Genomic DNA, 11,947 nt, shown 5'->3' on the forward strand with positions numbered 1-11,947 from the left:
TGTGTGTGTGTGTGTGTGTGTGTGTGTGTGTGTGTGTGTGTGTGTGTGTGTGTGTGTGTGTGTGTGTGTTTCTTGCAATAAGTTAATGCAAATAAATTTGTATATAGTTAAGTCCCCTGTCCTGACCTGGTTCTACAGGAACGGAGGGAAACTGAGTGGTTCCCCCACAGCATACCTGCCAGCTAACAATTCCCTTTAACTGGAAAAGGGGAGTATATACCCAAGTACACCTGGGCTACAATGGGAACTTTTCAATTTCTGGAAGTAAATACAGACTGCTAAGTAGGTAATTGGCATCAAATGCAATTATTAAAAACAAATAATATATTCAGCATCAATATATTGCCTCATTCCTCATCAATTATATATGTAGAATTTTTTTTCTCTCTCAAATCCTAACAGAGATTCTCTGGTCATTTGAATCCCAGTAGTCTATCTGGAAGACTAAAGAATTATAGGAATATAGCTAAGAAGAGCATATCCAGAGATAAATGTCTCAGGGTCCTTTTTACAGGCTTAAACTGACAATGTTCTCAGACTAATGTATGCATCTTTGCTGGATATAAGATATATTTTTATTACAAACAGGGTCATAATGTAATAGAACACCATAGGTTTTTTTACAATAAAGAATGTATGAAAGATTAAATAGCTGTTGCTTATTCTGGACAAGGCCATTTAGCTTTCATGACATTAAGAGAACTACTTTGTGTCAGATAGCAGTGAATAGGTTTCCAAACAGAAAGGGAAGCTAAACCATCAGGGTTTCTGTCATCAGCTTTAAACTAAAATTTGCATATTTTTTGCTTAGAAACAGGATCCCACTCACTGTTGCCCAACTGCAGGACTGAAAAAAAAACAAACAAAAAACCAAACCCTCTATTTGGCTTAAGAGGCTCCTAGGGGGAGCTTGTAAAATTAAAACTCAAATGCATGAAACAGATTAGGAAAATAACCTCAAATAGGACTGAGGCTCTGCTACCACATGGACCACAAATCCTAGCACTGGTTGAATGGAGATACCAATATTATCATTAGAAAAAAAATCTGTATTATTTTTCAGCTATCTTCAGTAACCTTATACTGACTGATCACAAAAAATATTGTTGTTAAAGGGGATATTACTTTGGGTTATTTGTGTTGAATACAGTTAGTCATTGTTTTCAGAATGAGAAAAAAACAAATGCTTTTATTTCTTTATGAATGGAGCCAAGAGTAGGCAGGAATAATCTGTTGACTATCAAAGATTAAGGCCACCTGCGTATGTAATATGCAAACAGGGGGTCAAGCTTGTTAACTAGTTTAATCTCCCTTGTGCTCCCAGTCCCAATACTGTTTTCATCATTTGCATCGAGTTAATAAGAAATCACCCTGGAAGCTCCAGCAGGGCTCCATGGACCCTGAGCAACCAGAGAACTTTAGCCCTTCATTCACCACATTTAACTGCTTGTGTGTTTGAACTATGACATCAGTCTGAAGATCATTTCTTTCTATGATTTACACTATACGGCTCAATTTTATGCTAAAGCTGCTGGTTTAGACAGTGGGATAGCTCTGGCGTAGTCTGCAGATGCTTTAGATCCTTTTCCTATCGCTATAGCTACCTGGTAGGGGAAATACCGTGACCACCAAGGTGATTTTCCTTCTGGCTGATTTTCTTATTGGCTGGGGAAAACCACAGGGAGGTAGTACCCTGACCGAGGTAATGCATAGTTAGCCTCCCACTTCCACTTCCATTGGGAAGATCTTGGCTATACGCTGACTTCATGGAAACAGGAGACTCCTCCCTGGCTTGCTCCTGTGGCCGTACAGCTGAGGGCAAGTGAAACTTGGGGGCCTCCGAATCCCAAGCCTCTGGGCTTGGACCTGCATGTAGGATGCCTGCCAAAGGATTTGGAACCATCTGAAGTCCCAGGTGGGGATGGAGGATGCTTGCCCATAGCAGGGCCACATCTGGTTCTTGAATGACTCATGGATTCGGAATTGATTTGGCTGATTTGACTTGTGAGACAAAAAAAATTCCTTTAAAAAAAATCGCTACAGGTACAGCTGTACCTGCTGCATGGTGGTTACATTGTGCTCCATTTTAAACTGATACCCCCCCATCTACAAAAAGAATGTTTTCAAAGACAGCTTAATCATTTCAGCTAGTAGTGTATTTAGTGTACAGAACCCTCTATAGCATGAACCAATTATACATTTATTGTTTTGATGAAAAAATTCTTGTCAATGTGGAGAAATTTATGACCAGTGGAAGTGTTGTATCATTTTTAGTGTGTACATATACAGATCTGATAGGCAATCAATGCAGGTTCTAATGAGAGGTATATCCTAATCAGTATTAATGGAGGGTTACGTATTTAAATTTCTCATGCATTGAGCAAATAACAAACTATGGCATGAACATGACATTTGCATTGATCTGATTGTTCCTGAGCTGTAATGGGGCTGTGGTCAATAACGCATGAATTGCCAATACAAAAGGGTGTAATTAACTTTTTATACTAGAGTCTGCATTAGTATCCCTGAAGGAATCTATAAATAAACCGCTATTGAGCAAATCTCTACTGATGCTATTATATAGTAATCTGTGGTGACTCTGAAGCTGATGTTACAGTCAGAATAAACAATGTGTGATTTAAGTCAAAGATTGGTAAAGCATTTTTGTGGATTAGCGATCAGATTGGTTTTAGGTGCCCTTTTGAGATCTGCTTCTGCTTGTGTCAGACATTGGCAGAGTCCCTTCTCTTCTCCTTTGGAAGGCATGTTCTAATGGCAGTACAGAATGGTAGAATTTCAAAAGCATCTTAAGGTTACATTGTCAAGGCTTTGTACAAGTCCTTCACTGGGGAGTAAATTTGACCCTGTTGTAAGCATCATTTAATATTCTAGAAAGAAACTTTGAACCAAGTTTGACTGCTTGATAAGTCTTAGCTCAAAGGATGACTTAGCTTGCACGAAATAAAAATGTAGCAAGACTGACATTAAAGTGCCCCCCTTGATCCCTGCTCCACTCAGTAGTTAAAACCACCTGCCTGGGCAGGGAAACAGCATTTCTAACCATAGTCCCTAAGATAGTCAGTTACCTTCAAGGCTTGTTATATCATCTCCCTGACTCCTGCTAATCTTTCTCTACTCAACAGGTGTTAAGGACTCTCTTTTTAATGGTCTTGACATTCCCCTATGCAAACTATCTTTTCTTCTGCAATTTTGCTCTCTGCTAGCCACTCCTGGTAAGGTCTGTCTTCTATTTCACAGCCCTGCAGACCTTTTTAAGCTTTAGCTAAAAACCTAAACTCAGGTGTGGTACTATTAACTCAAGTGTAGAAATGACTGATAGGGGTGTAGTTTGTAGCTGTGTTGGTCTAAGGATATAGGCAGACAAGGTTCTTTGGGTGAATTTGATTTCCTTTATTAGCCTGACAAAGGGTTTTTTATTAACCTGACAAAGGGTTTTTGAACCTGAAAGATAGCTTAAAAATTGTTCTCCAACTATTTAAGTTGGTCTAATAGAAGATATCAGATTCACCCAAAGAACCTTGTCTGAAATGACTGACAGTGAGGTATTGGAGGCACTGTGAAGATGCTTAAGAAGGTTAGATTTTGTTTTATGAATCTGAACCACAGGAGTGGGACTGACAATCAGCTGATATTTAATTAGAATGATTATGGGACACACTTCTTAACTATTCTTTTCCTAGTGTATTGGGGTGTTTAAAATGTAATACCTAGAAAATGAGACAACATTTCAATAATTATATTTGTTTTTACTTTGATCTTAAACTGCATAATATAGTGCTAGCTCCCCTAGCATATTAGTAAAGCTACTAGCTTCTCTTTATCTAGAGAAAAATGTGCTGTGTTATATGTAATGATGTGCTATACCATCTGCACCCCCTTCTCAAAATCCTAGATCTGGTACAGGCACTCAAGGTGGCCAACAGGAAATGGTAAGAATATATTTGTCTCATCCTTCTCATAGTTTTAGATATAGTTTTGGCATGCAGGTAGTCACCTGAGTCAGATTGGGGCTCACAGCCCCAAACCTCTCCTGGATATAAGTGCCTAACTTGTTCCTTTCAAAGCAAGAATACATGTCAATGTTCCTTTTAAAACAGGTATTTTATAAAATAAATTACATAAACTGTCCTTTGAGTAGAGACTGGAATCTAGGTCTTCTTCATGGAGGAATGTTCTAATCACTGTGCTGGGCTAGATAATCTTGTGCTCACTAACTCTGTCTCTGTCTCTCTGGACAAATGAACAATGCCCATTTTTCTGCAAAATGATACAGCATCAAGAAGGAGAGAAGGGTGTAGTTTACTTATCTTCCACACATCTAGCCTTGTGGTTAGGGCATTCTCCTGGGAGGCTTGATTGGCTTGATTCCCCCAATCTGAGGAGGGCCTAATACAGAATGGAAGTGGTGGTAGTTGTCTTGTTTTGTTGGCTTGTATCTAATGTGCTTGCCCATATAGGCCCTAAAGAGGAACACTTAGTTTATGGATTCCAAATGCATTAAGTCAGGGGTGCTCAACCTCCAGCCCACAGGCCAAATGGATCCTGCCAAACCTTGGAATCTGGACCATGGGGCTCCATGAGGGTCAGGAAATTTGGCTGTAGGGTATCGGTGGCAGTTAATACTGCCACCCCTCCCTGCTGCCGAAATCCCAAGCTCTGCACCAAGGGTCATGGCCTAGTTCCTATTTTCCCCCCTACACAGCCAGATCAGGGTCAGGCCACCTCCCCTTCCCTCTGTGCAGCTGGTTCACGGCTAGCCCATTTTCTCCCCACACTTCCTCCTGTGGGTCCAGGCCATGCCCCCATCCTCCTGTGGGGCTGGGCCATGCCTCCCTGTGCCTAGCTGGTTCAGGTCTGAGCCATGCCACACTCCCACAGGACTGGGCCATGCCCCCTTGCCCCTTGAGGCTGGACTGGGGCCAGGCCTAGCCCCTTTCCCCCACACAGCTGGATCAGGGCTGGACTGGCTCAATCTCCCGCTGCACCTGCCCTGGGGAATTCAATTGGGTCCACCAGTCGGATCTGGTCTGTGGAGGGGCTGGGCACTGCCCATCCAGCCCACTGGACAAAAAAGGTTGAGCATTGCTGCACTTAGTCATGATAAGTACAAACCTGTTCAGCCCTGCCAAGACCATGGCAGTTCTGGGCCTGTACTGAAGCAGAATCTTAGGTCCTTTAGGGATCTTTACAGGAGCCTAAGGTACTATGGGGGTGGGGTTAGATTTATAATGCCTAAATATTATCCAAGTCTCACTTTAGGTTCCTAAATCCTTTTGTGGATATGTACCCTAGCATCTGATCCAAAAAAGGGTTGTTAAAGTCACTGGGAGACTTTCCACATGATTCAACAGATCTGAATTAGATCCCAAAGTGCTGAAAGGACTAACAAAAAATAGGTACTTCTGACAAAGGTGCTCCTTTAATGAAGATAATTAGTACAGATTTTTGCATACCTTTTGGGGACACTAGGGTGGGAAATTGCCTGACAAAGGTGTTGTTTTCAGCAGTGTCACTGTAGTTCCAAGCGCCAGTGCCTACTGCCTATATAAATACACATTTGTAGTAATGTCATGAACGTAACTTCTATTGCAAGAAAGTCACATTTTAAATAAGTAAAAAAAAAAGTTTACTTCTATTTTTTTCTCAGTTTCTCTAATTTTATTTTATCATCTAACAGAGCTGCAATGTCAGACAAAAGTGATTTAAAGGCAGAGTTGGAGCGCAAAAAGCAGCGGTTAGCCCAAATAAGAGAGGAGAAAAAACGGAAGGAAGAAGAGAGGAAAAAGAAAGAGGTAAATATGCATAGCATCTCTAAATGACAGAAAGGGCTTGCTTAGGTCTTACCATCTTTATTTGTTTATGCCAGATGGCTTTCACGTATAAAGTGATCCTTATAACTACTTCAGCTGTAGGCCCAAAATAGAAATGCTTATTTTCAGTCAAGGAAGTTTAAAACAAAAATTGTTTTCAAAACAGATATGTTTAAGCTATTCTCAGCTGACATAGGTTTACCATACATCCGGATTTTCCTGGACCTGTCATCTTTTTTGATCCTTTGATCTCTGTCTTTTAAAAAATATGATCAAATGTCCTGGATTTTACTTTACTCAGCATCAATGTTTTTCCAGGCACTTTTCGGCTTGCCCTAGCAAGGAGCTGCCTGGGGCTGGGGGGAACGGGAGAGGGTGATTGGAGGCAGGGGGAACCACATCCATGTACGTGGCCATCATGCAGCTAGGCAGGGTGGTGGAAGCAGCCCCAGCAGCTGGATGCAGGTAAGTCTATTGGGAGCAGGGGTTGGAGGGCCAGGGCTTGGGGACTGTGTGTGTGTGGAGGGGATGGGTGCCAGTGCTGGGGGAAGTTGTTGAGGCATGGGGGCTGCAGCAGAGCATAGGAGATGAGGGAGGGTGCCTGCCCCTACAGCAGGGTAAGGAAGTGGGGGGGCCTTCAGGGGCAGCAGGGCCACGCTGGTGCCCTTGCTTACGTGGGTGGGGTAGCTGGAGGATACTGCAGGACTGGAGGGAGCGGGGAGTTGGGTTGGGAGTGAGGGGCCCTGGCAGGGCTGGGGGGGGCTGTGGTTCGTGAGTGAGGGGCACTGAGAGGCGGGGAACTGTGGGTCAGAAGTGTGGGGCACCTGCAGGGCCAGGGGGATGCAGGCTGGGAGTGTGGGGCACCAGTAGGCTCAGGGGGCTGTGAGTTGGGATTGAAGGGCACCAGTATGACTCAGGTGGGTGGGGTACTGTAGATTGGGAATGAGGGGCACTGGCAGGGCCAGCGGTCTGTGAGTAGGGACTGAGATGCAGCAGCAGGGCTGGGGTGGGGCTGTGGCTTGGGAGTGAGGGGCAATGAAATGGGCAAGGATAGGGCACTGTCATATCACTGCCTCCCCCACAATCATATGCCCCCACCCCTGACACATGTCCTCTTTTTTGGAACTGGAAATATGGTAACCCTAGCTGACATGATATGATCTGTATGTAGAAAAAAATATGATTTGCTTCAGGGCTTTCTTCTGGTTTTCTTCTAGTGGAGGAGAGAGCTCTATTCTGCTAAGGGAGCTAGAAAGGGGGTTGACTTTTTTTTAAAGCTATTACAACCATAATAAGTATTTTCATACTCCTAAGACAGGCTCGATCTGGCTAAGGTAACAGGTTCACAGTTGTTATTCTCCAGTAAAGTAAAGCATAATTGCAACTGCATTTTAGCCTCCTGGCATTTGTGCAGCCTTCAGTTCTATTAAAATGTGATTGACATATTAGTTTATTTGTCCTTGACAATATGCATTAGGTTTTTCATTAACGGATTTATACTTCTTTTTATTCAGTCACTTAGCAGAATAGAGGTGAGAATTGACAGGGAATGGATATTAATTTTCATGCAAAGTCAAAAAAGCATTAAGCAATTATGTTTTTCTTCCTTCAAATGTCAACACTTACTATAGTTTAAAGCACCTGTTATCCTTTACTAATAACTGGTTTCCTTTTAAACTGACACTTTAATATTGTACATGTATTTCATAGAATTACTATGGAATGTGATGTGATATAAGAAATCAGACTTCCAACTTATGGCATCTTTCATCTCCTTTCATTTTGGATGGTTTTGTTCAATTACCAACAAACAGCCCAAAAGTTAGCAGGGGAATAGGAGGAGGAACAGCCACCTTTCCCCACCTAATTCATTTAGAAAGACAATGGAGAGAGAAAGCAACCATGACAGCAAATTGCCTGTCTTATCATAAGTTTCAAGATCTAGGAGGACTCAGACACCCTGTAGCCTTCTCCCCCTGGTAAAACTTCCTTGTCATGAGTGTCTCATAGAAATTAAATCAGATTTCAAGGAATTCAGAGCACTTGCTCCCCTTACCGTGGATTCTGAACTCTCGTTTGTCATAGAGGTCAGGTACAGACATTACATTTTTACTGGTATAAGTGATTGGAAACCTGTCCATACTCATAACTGAACAGAAGTTTGGCACACAAAACCAGTCTATACCCATAAGAACAGAAGTTCGGCACTCATAGGCTGGTTTAAAAATGGTGGAACCCAGTCTAAGATTTGCTCCCTACCAAAGGGCAATTGTGTGTTCTGATCATGAGTGATCTAAACCAGTGGTCTCCAAAGTGGGGTGCATGCACCCCAGGGGCTGCGCAAGATGATCCACTGGGGTGCAGGAAGAAAATATTAGAACTTCTATTTCTATTTCTGTTTCTATAAATGTATATATATAGGTTGTGTGTGCTCAAAAATTTTTTACTGATAGGGGGTGTGTGCTCAAAAATGTTTTACTGATAGGGGTGCGTGATCAAAAAAGTTTGGAGACCACTGATCTAAACTACGTTGCTTACAGAAAACCACATAACTTAGATAGATTTGACCTCAGGTTTTTTTAATGTCTGTACCTAGCCTAAGAGTTCTACTATTGACTCAAATGGGAACAGGAGCAGGAGCAGCGCCTCATTCATTCGTTTTTATACCAGTTATAGGCCCCTACCAGATCGTACATTTTAAGACACGATTAACCAGTTAATGGAATTTTAAATAGTAACCTGACCACATATTCAGGCAGTTAACGGTGCAACTAAATGAGAAACCAAGCCACAAAATTAGTCTACAACAAGTGTGTAATTTTGTGGCTAAATGCCATCTTTCCTTAAATTGAATGTGTGACATGGTCCCCACCATGCAGCCTGATGCAGACTGAATGGCAAGGCTTGGCTGACATCTCTGCTGTGTTGTCAGGCTGACTGCTATGTGGCACAGCCCTGCATGAGGCTGCACCCTGCTGTTTTCAGGGTACTGGATTGGGGGAAACTCATCAGCTGGGTCAGGGGAGCCAGGTCATGGAGAGTCATGGAGTTGCTTGTGCCCCAGCAGGTTGACTCCCTTACTTCACAGTGCAGGAGCTGTGGGGTAAGGCACTTGACACATCCCGGCCATGGGGACCCCAGGAATGGTTGAGGTTCCCTGATCCTGGGGTCCTCTGTTCTGGGACCTTTAAAAACTACATGTGCTGCCAGCTGTACACACAGTGTTCTAACATCCAGAGCATGTGGATCCCACATCCTGGATCCCGGGGGTCCCAGCACACTGGGACCTTAAAAAATATGTACAGCTGGTCTATATACGAGGTTTTCTGATATCCCAGTGCACAGGGCTTTGGGATCCATTTGGTGACTCTGGTGCAGTCCCAGGGCTGAGACTGGCAATCAGCTGATTGTCAGTCCTAGCCTTGGGACCCACTGGAATCTGAAACTGGCTGTACTGTAGAACCCAGGCCTGGCACAGGCCTGTTGGTTCCAGCCCCAGGGTTCATGAACCTGGGCTCTTCCTGTCCAGGCAAGATGTAATGGCATAGTCGGCATCTGATCTCTGATTCCAAACTTGTGTGTCCTGCCATGCACGTGTGACATGGCAGAAGCATGATTTTTGGAGTTGGGGAAGAGATCCCAGTGTGCCATTAAATGAATGTTTGCCTAGTCCATGCAATCTGTCTCAGTTTCTGAAAATGACTTTCTATCGGTCCAGCCCAAAAATCAATGGAGTCCTCCAGTTTATTTTGGATGAGATTATTATTATTGTTTATAAATCCCTTAAGTTTTTAGCTGCTTATCTTTTACAGTACTCCTATTATGGACCAGGAATTATTGCAAATAAATATCTTCCTTGCAGTCAAGAAATCTTACTTTATCTCACTTAAGCTATTTGTTAATTCTCTTTATATTAGGCTGATCTGCAACAAAAGAAAGAACCAACCCAGGAGGATTCAGATCTAGACCGCAAAAGAAGAGAGACTGAGGCTTTATTACAGAGCATTGGTATATCCCCAGAACCACCTCTAGGTACTTAGCTAAGCACCTATTAACATTTGACTTTTCCTCAGTTAATTCCTTCTTTCTATTAAAGCATGCTTCCCTTTTTTTTTATTTTTGGCTGTGTTAACAGAACGAACTCTTCTGCTTGGAAGCCATTCATGTCGTCCATAAACACCCATTCATAGTGATCCCAGTACTTGGCATCACTAAACATCAGCTTTGTTTTTTGTAAAGGAATTTTCATAAATACAAACAGGGAACATCTGTGAATGTCAGTAGTTTTAATTTCTTTGTTTGCTGTTCATATTCTTTCTCATCTACCCAACACCACAAACAATGCCATTCTTTTTAATATCCTATTTCTTTAGTTCCAGTTATTGCTCCATAAATACAATTCTGGTATCTATATACAGCAACAGGGAGGTATATATGTGGAGTGTTATAGTTTAAAACAAATAAAGCTGTAAAGGGAGATAATAAAGAGAAATATAGAATAGTAACAGATATGTCATCAATTTTTTTTTTATCGCTGAGGTAGAATTTATCAGTACTGTTTTTGCTTTCCTGTTTTTTGATTGTTTAGTTCTTAAAGTCTAAGTCTTCACTTTCAATACATGTGGCTTAACTTTATCCTATAAGTTTCATTAACTGTTGTGTTTGTATTAATGTGACTTGCATATATTTTATGTTGTGTGTGATTTAATCTGTGGCCCCTGATGTGAGAAACTAGTTTGCTTGTTTTTCATTTATTTCTCTTTCCATTTCATTTAAAAGCATCATAAATTTCCTAGAAAAAATCAATTATTAGCAATATGGAAGTTGTGACACTGATTTCAATGGGGCTAAGATTTTACAAAATTTAGAGTCTTTTAGAAATTCAAGAAAACAGTCAGGCCTTGATTCTTGAACATACATGCTTATATGATTTTTCAGAGTAGGGATAATGTACTGAACTGAGATCTCGATTCCTCAGTTCAAGCAACCAGCATTTATAGAAATACATCCCTATTTCAATAAAGCACATTACTGTGATTCCAGTCAGTAGATATCATTAGAATCCTAGAATATTAGGATTGGCAGGGACTTCAGGAGGTCATTTATTCTAACCCCCTGCTCAAAGCAGGATCATCCTCAACTATATCATCCAAGCTGAGGTTTTGTCTACCTGGGGTCTTAAAAACCTCTCATATTCCACAACCTCTCTATGTAGCCTGTTTCAGTCTTCAACAGCATTTTTGTAAGCAAACTAAGGAAGTACGGGTTGGAGGAATAGACTAAGGTGGACAGAAAACTGGCAGGATTGTCGGGCTCAAGAGGTAGTAATTAACTGCTTGATGTCTAATTGGCAGTTGGTCTCAAGCAGAGTGCCCCAGGGGTGGATCCTGGTGCTCCTTTTGTTCAATATCTTCATCAGTGACCTGGAGGATGGGATGGAGCACAACCCCAGCAAGCTTGCTGATGAGAGCAAGTTGAGGGGAGTAGTAGATATAGTGGAGGGCATAGGATTCTCTCTCGGATTCAGAGAGACAGATAAATTGGAGGATTGAACCAAATGAAGTCTTAGGAGGTTCAATAAGGAGAAGTGCAAAAGTTCTGCACTTAGGATTGAACAATCCTATATACCGCGACAGGCTGGGAAGTGACTACCTAAGCAACAGCTTTACACAAATGGATCTGGAGGTTACAGTAGACAAGAGGTTAAATATGATCCAGCAGTATGTCCTTGTTGCGAAGAAGGCTAACAGCATACAGGGCTGCATTAGTAGGAATGTTGCCAGCAGATAGAGGGGAAGTGTCCAGTTTTGGGCCCCTGACTACAGGAAGGATGTGGACAAATTGGAGAGAGTCCAGCGGAGGACAATGAAAATGGTTAAGGGGCTGAGGCACATGACTTATAAGGGAAGGCTGAGGGAATTGGGCTTATTTAGTCTGGAGAAAAGAAGAATGGGGGGGTGGGGTTTAATAGCAACTTTAAACTTGTCAGAAAGGATGGAGCTAGACTGTTCTCAGTGGTAGCAGATGACAAAACGAGTTGCAGCAAGGGAAGTTTAGGTTGGATATTAGGAACAATTTTCTCACTAGGAGGGTAGTAAAACACTGGAACAGATTAC

General features: G+C 42.1%; 1 protein-coding gene across 4 annotated transcripts in view; it reads left to right on the top strand.

The window, feature by feature from the left end:
- The window catches only part of DYNC1I1 (dynein cytoplasmic 1 intermediate chain 1), a 365,136-nt gene that overhangs the window by 25,067 nt on the left and 328,122 nt on the right, over positions 1-11,947 (top strand). For all 4 annotated transcript variants that reach the window (XM_019508454.1, XM_019508456.1, XM_019508455.1 and 1 more), the window contains exons 2-3: positions 5,699-5,813; positions 9,749-9,863. In XM_019508454.1, the coding sequence (XP_019363999.1) occupies positions 5,706-5,813; positions 9,749-9,863 (223 nt within the window). In that variant the 5' untranslated portion in view covers positions 5,699-5,705. The remainder of the gene's footprint in view (positions 1-5,698; positions 5,814-9,748; positions 9,864-11,947) is intronic.

This window comes from Gavialis gangeticus, unplaced genomic scaffold, assembly GCF_001723915.1.
Source record: "Gavialis gangeticus isolate Ggan-Ray unplaced genomic scaffold, GavGan_comp1, whole genome shotgun sequence".
In the NCBI taxonomy this organism is placed as follows: Eukaryota; Metazoa; Chordata; order Crocodylia; family Gavialidae; genus Gavialis; species Gavialis gangeticus.